This window comes from Triticum dicoccoides, chromosome 7B (assembly GCF_002162155.2).
Source record: "Triticum dicoccoides isolate Atlit2015 ecotype Zavitan chromosome 7B, WEW_v2.0, whole genome shotgun sequence".
NCBI lineage: Eukaryota > Viridiplantae > Streptophyta > Magnoliopsida > Poales > Poaceae > Triticum > Triticum dicoccoides.
This window is the reverse complement of record NC_041393.1, coordinates 449,534,498-449,544,558: the sequence shown is the minus strand read 5'-3', so window position 1 is coordinate 449,544,558 and position 10,061 is coordinate 449,534,498. Positions and strand designations below refer to the sequence as shown.

Sequence of the window (10,061 nt, the reverse complement as noted above, 5' to 3'; positions counted from 1 at the left end):
GGGGAGTGCATCTTCATACCCTTGAAGATCGCGAGACGGAAGCGTTGCAAGAACGTGGATGAAGGGTCGTACTCGAAGCGATTCAGATCGCGGTGGACTCCGATCTAAGCGCCGAACAACGGCACCTCCGCGTTCAACACACGTGCAGCCCCGTGACGTCTCCCGCGCCTTGATCCAGCAAGGAGGAGGGAGAGGTTGAGGAAGAGGGCTCCAGCAGCATCACGACGGCGTGGTGGTGATGGAGTGGCAGTTCTCCGGCAGAGCTTCGCCAAGCTCTTGCGGAGGAGGAGAGGTGTTAGGGAGGGGAGGGCCTGCGCCTTCAATGTGGTGCTCCACCCTCCCTCAACCCCTCTATTTATAGGGAGAAGGGGGAAGGGGGCCAAGCCAAGGGGGCGCCCCCCTCTGGGGTCCCCCCCAACCCTAGGCGCATGGGCCCTAGGGGGTGGCGCCCAGCCCACTAGGGGCTGGTTCCCTTCCACCTACAGCCATGAGGCCCTCCGGGGCAGGTGGACCCTCCCAGTGGACCCCCGGAACCCCTCCGGTGGTCCCCGTACAATACCGTTATACCCCCGAATATTTCCGGTGACCGTATGATGACTTCCCATATATAAATCTTCACCTCCGGACCATTCCGGAACTCCTCGTGACGTCCGGGATCTCATTCGGGACTCCTAACAACATTCGGTAATCATATACAAATCTTCCTTATAACCCTAGCGTCATCGAACCTTAAGTGTGTAGACCCTACGGGTTCGGGAATCATGCAGACATGACCGAGACAGCTCTCCGGCCAATAACCAACAATGGGATCTGGATACCCATGTTGGCTCCCACATGTTCCACGATGATCTCATCGGATGAACCACGATGTCGAGAATTCAAGTAATCCCGTATACAATTCCCTTTGTCAATCGGTATGTTACTTGCCCGAGATTCGATCGTCGGTATCCCAATACCTCGTTCAATCTCGTTACCGGCAAGTCACTTTACTCGTTCCGTAATACATGATCCCATGACCAACTACTTAGTCACATTGAGCTCATTATGATGATGCACTACCGAGTGGCCCCAGAGATACCTTTCCGTCATACGGAGTGACAAATCCCAGTCTTGATTCATGCTAACCCAACAGACACTTTCGGAGATACCTGTAGTGCACCTTTATAGCCACCCAGCTACGTTGTGACGTTTGGTACACCCAAAGCATTCCTACGATATCCAGGAGTTACATGATCTCATGGTCTAAGGAAATGATACTTGACATTAGAAAAGCTCTAGCAAACGAACTACACGATCTTGTGCTATGCTTAGGATTGGGTCTTGTCCATCACATCATTCTCCTAATGATGTGATCCCGTTATCAATGACATCCAATGTCCATAGTCAGGAAACCATGACCATCTGTTGATCAACGAGCTAGTAAACTAGAGGCTCACTAGGGACATGGTGTGGTCTATGTATTCACACATGTATTACGGTTTCCGATCAATACAATTATAGCATGAACAATAGACAATTATCATGAACAAGGAAATATAATAATAACCATTTTATTATTGCCTCTAGGGCATATTTCCAACAAAGATGTCATGCAAGTTCTTTTCCATAAGCACGTATGACTATATTCGGAATATATGCCTACATTACATCGATGAACTGGAGCTAGTTCTGTGTCACCCTATGTTATAACTATTGCATGAGGAATCACATCCGACATAATTATCCATCACTGATCCAATGCCTACGAGCTTTTCACATATTGATATTTGCTTAGTTACTTTACCGTTGCCACTGTTACAATTACTACAAAACTGCTACTGTTACTTTTGCTACCGTTACCGTTATTTCCATACTACTTTACTACTAAATACTTTGCTGCAGATATTAAGTTATCCAGGTGTGGTTGAATTGACAACTCAACTGCTAATACTTGAGAATATTCTTTGGCTCCCCTTGTGTTGAATCAATAAATTTGGGTTGAATACTCTACCTTCGAAAACTGTTGCGATCCCCTATACTTGTGGGTTATCATTCATCCACTGTACTAGTTCATCCTCAGCCCTTCGAGGCAATCCACCAAAACGCTGGAGTAGGGTATTACACCGCAAGGTGGCCCGAACCAGGATAAACTGTTGTGTCTCTCTGTCCCTTCGAGCTCGACTTGCTAGGCTTAGGAAGATCGCGGGTAGGCAGGATGGGTAGGTTGAGATCTCCGCACGCACCCCAGAGTTCGAACCTATCAAGGGTTTGCGGAACCCGAAATCCGACAGACGCAACAAGCACATAAGACGACGCCTTCAAGAAGTATCCGATCCGGAGAATCAGACCTAGGGTTTCCCCTGGTGCTCAAAGAGGGGTGCAGAGAGGCCATGACAACGCCTCCAAGGAGGGGACGACACTCGCAAGTGTCGCCGCTGCCAGCACCGACAAGCAGAGTAGGGATTTCTCCCTAGCCTGGTCTGAGCAATCTCATAGCCACCAGATCAAACATCGGGAGTCAGAAGTCAAGCATAGGTCGGATACCACCACACGAAGTGGAGTCGCGTCGGACACGCGAACCTTGGACATGACGGGGGGCAGGGCAGCGAGGTGGCCGGGGTTGGGGGTGGGGAGGCGAAGGGGCCCGATGCAGGGCAGGCGATGTCGACGGGCAACGCCAACATGCCAAGAACCGAAGGAGACGCAGATCTGGCCCATTGGGGTCGAGGCCGTCAAAAGCTAAGAGTGGCAAAAGTGAAATGTCAAAATCTAGGGTGATATTAGGAAAATTGGCAAATCTAGAGTGACAAAAACAAAATTTTCCTTTCAAACATAGCACTTTTGGTGCATCGATTTTTTTTCTACAGATTTCTACGAATTTCCTTTAATGATAAGTCTTCGCAAGCACACAAAATATTTGTCTAGTTTACTATACGCCCGCAAAAAAAATAGTTTACTATACAAAAATTCAGATTTTTTGATTTTACATTTGAACTCGAGTCCGAAAGTGTTTTGTCAAATTTTCTCCATAGTGTTTCACTCTGCCACGTGTGGCCTGCACATTTCCATACGTGGAGAATCTTCTCACAAAATGCGAAGCGCCCAAGTCCAGCACGACCCTTGAATAACCGCCATTTTTTTCTCCTTTTCTCTCATCCAGAACCCCCGAGCCCCGGCTCACTCGCCCCCTTGGAAGGTCGAGAAACCTGCTAGGGATGGCACGCGCCGCTGCCGCCAACCTGCGTGGCCTGGTCGGCATTGCAGCGGCGGGCCGGCGGCGGGTGACAGCCTCCGTCGCGACACCCCGCGCGTTGCCCGGCGGGCGCGGATTCCGGGCCGTGGCCTCAGGCTCCGGTGGCAGGACGACTCCTGAATCCTCCTCTTCGTCCTCGCCGGCTCTACCACAGCTGCAGCCGCGGCGCGGCTTGGAGACGAGACGAGCGGTGCTGCGTGACTTGATTAGCGGCGGCTTAGAGAGGTAATTTCAAGGTCCAATGGCCATCTCACCTATTGATGGGCTTAATGCCAGTGTCCGCCATTGGCGTGTTCGTGGAAATCGATAGATGCTGGCCATATCTAGATGCTTACCTGCGGGCATTCAATCTGGATTTATGCTACCGCCGCGCCAAGAGCTCCATTGACATATACCAGTTGGATAAAAATGCCAGGGAATGCGGCAATACCATCTATTCTGAAGTGTGGTCGAGAATAAGACGCGATTCAGTTGTGCTTCATTAGCTTCTGAAACATCTGAAAGAGTTACTTTCGTACAATCCTAGTAGTATGGGCAACTGTATTTCATTGTGAATACTTCTAAAAAGTAATTACACTATGATTAAATCTATCTTCTAGCCATTGACGTGTAATTCCTTTCACTTGTACGTGCAATTCCTTTCACTTCACGTGCTCACAATTCTTCCTTGTGTTAGAGGTTGACATACTATTTGGATTGATGTATAAACAATTTGTTGCCAGTGAGGATGGTAAGCTGAGCTGTGGATATTCAAGTTTTAAGGGAAGGAGACCTACTATGGAGGATCGCTACGATGTAAAGTTCGCTAAAATCAAGGGACAGTCAGTTAGTCTGTTTGCTGTATTTGATGGTATTATCTTAAAACTTAACTTTATTGTTCTGTGATTCCTTAGCTACCATGTTTATGCTTTTAAATATCTGGTACACTAGGTCATGCAGGACCACTTGCCGCTGAATATCTAAAGGAATATCTGCTTGACAACCTTATCAAGCATCCTCAGTTCCTGAGAAACCCAAAGCTTGCTCTGAGTAATGTGTTTTCCCTTCTTTTTACTATACCTTCTTGCATAGTAAGGCCCTTCCCAGTGCCACGTCATACTTGTTATAATTGTTGATTACTTTTGCAAAAACAGCGACAACCTTCCTGAAAACTGATGCTGATTTCTTAGAGTCGGTAACCACTCCTTATAGGGAGGATGGTTCGACAGCTTTGGCTGCTATTTTGGTTGGTGACCAACTTTATGTAGCAAATGTTGGTGATTCACGTGCTATCGCTTTAAAAGGTGGCAAAGGTAATATTTTTCTTATCGTATTTTTTGTTAGTGAAAATCCTTCTTTCTTATATCCAATACAACTAACAGCTACCTATGCTTACTCTACACTGAAACTCTCTGCCATCCAATGGCTAGCATATCCTTGTAGTGTAGTTAATAATACACTTAAACTTGCTTAAATGATATTTCCTAGGGATTTAACATGTGTCTTCTTGGCCCCAGTTATGAAAGGAGTGCTTTTCATTTATTTATTTTAGTGTGTCAAGGAATGAATACGCTGGCCGACTAAATACTAAATTCAGTTATTAACTGTTGACCTCATATTTTTTCAATTCATTCATGCATGCATACTTTGTTATGTTGCTATATTGCTCTACAAATTGTGAACACTAAACTAATTATTCTCTGGTTCCTTTTTTACCCGTGAATAATATAAGAAGACATGTTTGTCCCTGTGTTCTGTAGCAATCCCACTCTCCGATGACCATAAACCTAACTTAAAGGATGAGCGAGCAAGAATTGAGAATGCTGGAGGTGGTGTTAGTTATGATGGTAAGACCTCTTTTTCCCTACAATACTCTTCTGATATAGCTAGCTTGAACTTAATTGGATGTGGAAGCTAGCAATTATTAGCTGAATTCATCTATTATTCTTGAGGCATCAATGGGGAACTATAAGCCCACCTGAACTTTTTCCTTATATTCATATACAAAGTTTTTAAAATGGGGAGATTGCACAACTGATTGCATACATGTCTAACACCACATGTTTCTCCTATTTTTCTGTTAGTTGAAGGTTCTTTAGAAATACTGTATCATTTTTGTTTCTTTTTTCTGTTTTCATATGAGCTTTACTGCAGGTTTTACTTGGAGGGTTGATGGAATTCTGGCAATGTCCCGTGCATTTGGCAACCGTTCATTGAAGAATTATGTGATAGCAGAGCCTGACATTCAGGTATCTAATTTATGTTTAGTTCTGTGTTAATTCCCAATCCCTGAAACTTCAGTTAGTTTGTTACTTCAGTGTTACCGAGGAAGGAACCAGTTTCCTCGTACTGTTTTTGTTTTTGTTTTTGTAGACCCAAATATCCATTTCCATGCACATGAGGAATAATGAATTCCCACTTTACGGACCATCAACCTGAGTAGAAATGACAAATACCCACTTTACAGACTATCAACATGAATTCAAATGGATTTCCTGCAGTCCTTCACAAACTGCAAGTTCATTCTGTCTAATAAAATACTGTCATTTACTGATTGATCATGTTGAGAAAATATTGGGATGGTGGCACCTTTTATCACCTGTGATCTGGACCGTTCCTTGCTCAATCAAACAGTGGGAATTTTATAATTGTCCTGTAGATTTATTGGATGATGGTAGTAGATTCTTGTTGCAACCTCAACTCCAGTCCTGAAGTTACAACTTTAACTTGGGTGTCTATATTGGTCTTCCAACTGGAAGTAGAATAATCTAGGCTACTTGCGAAACTAAGGGCATGTACAATGCATAGCCTCAAGGTGATGCCTCGCATGCCATGTAGGATCGGATATGACGTAAAGTAGGTTCGGATAGGGAAGCGGGATCCTCTCCAGGAGGCGGGTGCTTGAAGAGAAAAAGTGTGGTCCGGTGACAAAAGCTGAAAAGGTTGGAGTGAAAAGTAGAGATGCATGTGTACTAGAGTCTTTATTTCTATTTCTTAATGAGACCCACTAGTGGTAGCTTGCATTGGGGAGAAAAAATAAATGTAGGTGCCTCAAATTACTTTTTATCATGGGGCATATGTATCCATATGCCACCATTGTACATGCCCTAAAAGAAATCATGCATGTTAACATTTTTATCATCCGGCACATATTGATCTGACGTTCCTATGAATGGATATTTTCATGCCCTAGTCAGAGACACTTGCATCTAATGCCGTCTACCATAATAAATTATTTCAGTGATACAAGATATGATGTTGTGGTTTTATCTTATGGGTGCCATCTTTTGTTTGACATTTTACATTTCCTCCTTATTTTGGGGAGTTTGTGAGGTGGGAAGACCTACATTAATTTGTCTCTGAGAGAGAATTCTTTTCTTGGTATTTTGAGTGGGAGGTGAAAGAGGTGTCGGATGAAATGGAGAGGGGATAGTAATAGATGATATTGCTGTGATTACATAACGGGGCACGTTCAAAATCCTTTTTTGGGTGTGGGTGTAAGTACCATATTTTTCGAGAAAACACATGAGAGCGTGCGTTTCATTTCATTGAAAAGAGAGAGAGTTGTGGTTACACTCTTCCTAGGAGGCGGTTACAGTTTCCGAATTAATGGACATCCCATGTTTGGGGGGTGATGGCTCTAAGCCCTAGAGCGCCAGTGCTTGCCCAAAGGGTGGCCTCTTCCTTAATCTTCGTGAGCAGGGTGTTCACCGATGGGCGTGCTCCATTGAAGACGGTCATTGCGGTGCTTCAATATCATCCAGGGGGCGAGGAGGGTCATGGAGCCCAGGCCCTTGCGCATGGGGTTCCTTGGCAATCCTTCAGGATTTTGCTACTGCTGTAGTGTTTGTCTTGACTCTGTAGAGGCATGTCAGCATGTACATATGAAGATTGCCTGGGAATAAGGATAACCGACATTGGCAGAATATTCTGTGTATATCTGTTAACAGTAAAGTCACAACAATGTTAGTCATATTATACAGTTCATTTCAGAAGGTTAATTTATGAAACGGGACAGATGGCCTCAAGCAGCTAACACCATTTCAGTGGAATGGTGTGTTCTAAAGTTTATTTAGATTCTGGTACTTCTGAATGCAGGATTTTTTTAGTATTCTACTGTTAACGCAACTTCACTTAAGGTCTTGCTGTTGGAAAAGTATGTTAAGTGTCACTTGCTGAATCTTTTGTACTGTTCTACTGTAAAATGCAGGAAACACAGGTCAGCAGTGACTTGGAATACCTGGTTCTTGCTACAGATGGTCTTTGGGATGTTGTGCAAAATGAGGTACTCCTACCTATTTTAAGGTTTTAACACAGCATATGGCGGCAGGGCTTGTGTTTGCTGATAGTACCAAGAGGTTTAGAGAACCTTGTTTAGTTTTTTTTTACCAAGGCATAAACCCAACGCTCGTGGTCGGCCCATATGGTTTTAGAGATCTAGCTGCATGTTGGCACATTTGATATGGTGAACATGGTCTTTTCATATCATTTGTGCGCTTTATTTGGTCCACTGCTAATCATATTTTGTGTCTTTTTACAAACAAGGATGTTATTTCACTTATGAAAGCAACTGACGGGCCTGAGGCGGCGGCGGTGAAGCTGACGGAAATGGCCCACTCTCGGCACAGCTCAGACAACATCACATGCATTGTGGTGCAATTTCACGACTGAACGGGCGTAAGATAACGGGAATTCATGGCAGTGAAGTTTTGTCACTTCAGATATCCTGAAAGAATGTATTCCTCTGATCTATGGCTGGTATAAGACTTCAACAGCTGTGAAAGAAACTGGCCGATTGGTTGTATCTTTTTGTAGGGAATTTTTGCATCTGATTATCGTGAAATTGCATCAGATCCGTTAGGAGTTGGATGCACAAAATCTGGAGAAATCCTCAAACGTGGAACCTGATGTTACGTCCTTCCCATCATTATTTTGCAGTCTGGTGCAATAAAATGGAGAAGGCCAAGGGCATACTACTACACCACCACAACATCATCATATCTTTATAATTGAAGGAGTGTGGAGTATTTTCTTTATAGTGTTTTTGTTTTGTTTAGTTTATTCAGAAAACTGAGGTCTACATGGCATACTCATGTCATGAGATCCTAAATTGGATCTAAAAATTGCAAACTCCGTACATATTTCTGTGTTGCTTTCATGAACAATGCTGAAATATGTATCTGAATCGCGAAGATTATGCAGAAACTTTTACTTTAGTATGCTAGACAAAACTCAAAATAACATTACACATCGAAAGTGCCTTTGTAATCCCAAGATCAGATGCTCCTCTAATGAACAGTAACCACGTTGTGTCGTGACTCGCTGGCCTTGGCCTCCACCTTCGGCGAACCGGGCGGCTCTTTGCGTGGACGGTTCCTTCTGTGCTCAGGACGGTTCTGCGGCAGCTGGGATGGTACTGAGGAAGGAAGATGGTTCTATAATATTTGCAGCTTACTGGGTGCCATTCCATTGTAGCGATGCCCTTGAAGCAGAAGTTCATGCCATCCGACACACAAATAGACCGGTTGTTGTATAGTCCGATTCAGCAGTAGTCCTATCTGTTCATAGTCTCTCTCGCTTGGCTTATGGGCATTTAGCAGCTGAGATTATGGCCCTGATGGTAGACTGGGAGTTTGTTCCCCAAAAAATTAGTCAATGTTCAAAATAGCTTATGGGCATTTAGCAGCTGAGATTATGGCCCTGATGGTAGACTGGGAGTTTGTTCCCCCAAAAATGAGTCAATGTTCAAAATAGCTTAGGGGCATTTAGCAGCTGAGATTATGGCCCTGATGGTAGACTGGGAGTTTGTCCCCCAAAAAATAGTCAATTTTCAAAATGCTTACGGGCATTTAGCAGCTGAGATTATGGCCGTGATGGTAGAGTGGGAGTTTGTTCCCAAAAAATTAGTCAATGTTCAAAATAGGGTAGCAGATAGATTGGCTTATTACAGTCGTACATAATCTTGCACTTTTGTATGGTTGCATTTGGGACCTCCTTGCATAGAGGAACACATGTCTCTGGATTGTAACCCTATTATAATAGAATAAACTCGATTTTTCCGCAAGAAAATTTAAAAATAAATTAAAAATAAACACTGGTCAGATTTCTTCCTTCATGCAATTTTTGGTGATGAAATTACGTTCGTGAAGGAAAAAAAATAGAATCAGCACTTCAAAATGCTTTCAAAATTTTAAAGAAATAGCATCATTTCTTCTCCTGCTCGGGGCATTAGGAATGTTTATTCTTCATGAACACTTTTACGTCTATAGAAAATTTAACAAATTTTGTTGTCATTTTTTTGCTGCTAATATGGATTTGAGCTCGGGAGCAGAAACACCACGTCCCGCTATGCATGTGTTATTCAGATCTGCGCCTTTGATTGTACTATTATTAATGTGCTTTCTAGCAACTATTGTTTAATGTACCTAAAAATGTTAATATCAAAATTAAATTAGGAAAAAATGTGGAAGCACTAGCATTTTTTATATAAGCTTACATGACAGTACCGTTGTACATGCCTTGCAATAGAATATGATGTAGTCTTTGCATGATGATTTGAAGGACAGCGAAAAGAAGTTTAGAAGGCAAATATAATAAAGCTGATGCAGTAAAATGAAAGAATTTGTGAGCCAGTAATATTTTTCTTTTGCGTTAGAAGACATTAAACACAACAAAATATTTTTTTCTTGCCACTGCATTCTTTTGCGCCATCGTGATGACGTAGATGAGTATAATACAGTGCAACCTTGTACTCCCTCCATACCAAAATAAGTGTCGGTGATCTAATACAAAGTTAGTACAAGTTGTATATTTTTTTGCTGGTGATAATTTATACTAAATCAACAACACT

The 10,061-nt window shown here is 43.2% G+C and overlaps 1 protein-coding gene across 1 annotated transcript; it reads left to right on the top strand.

Moving 5' to 3' along the window:
• The first annotated feature begins 3,123 nt into the window (after window positions 1–3,123).
• LOC119338325 (probable protein phosphatase 2C 56) lies at window positions 3,124–8,348 on the top strand. Its single transcript, XM_037610618.1, has 8 exons — window positions 3,124–3,457; window positions 3,955–4,082; window positions 4,163–4,261; window positions 4,366–4,524; window positions 4,972–5,058; window positions 5,366–5,460; window positions 7,422–7,496; window positions 7,757–8,348. Exons 1-8 carry the CDS (start codon window positions 3,195–3,197, stop codon window positions 7,880–7,882), a joined length of 1,032 nt encoding a protein of 343 aa, XP_037466515.1. The 5' UTR covers window positions 3,124–3,194; the 3' UTR covers window positions 7,883–8,348.
• The last annotated feature ends 1,713 nt before the right edge of the window (window positions 8,349–10,061 follow it).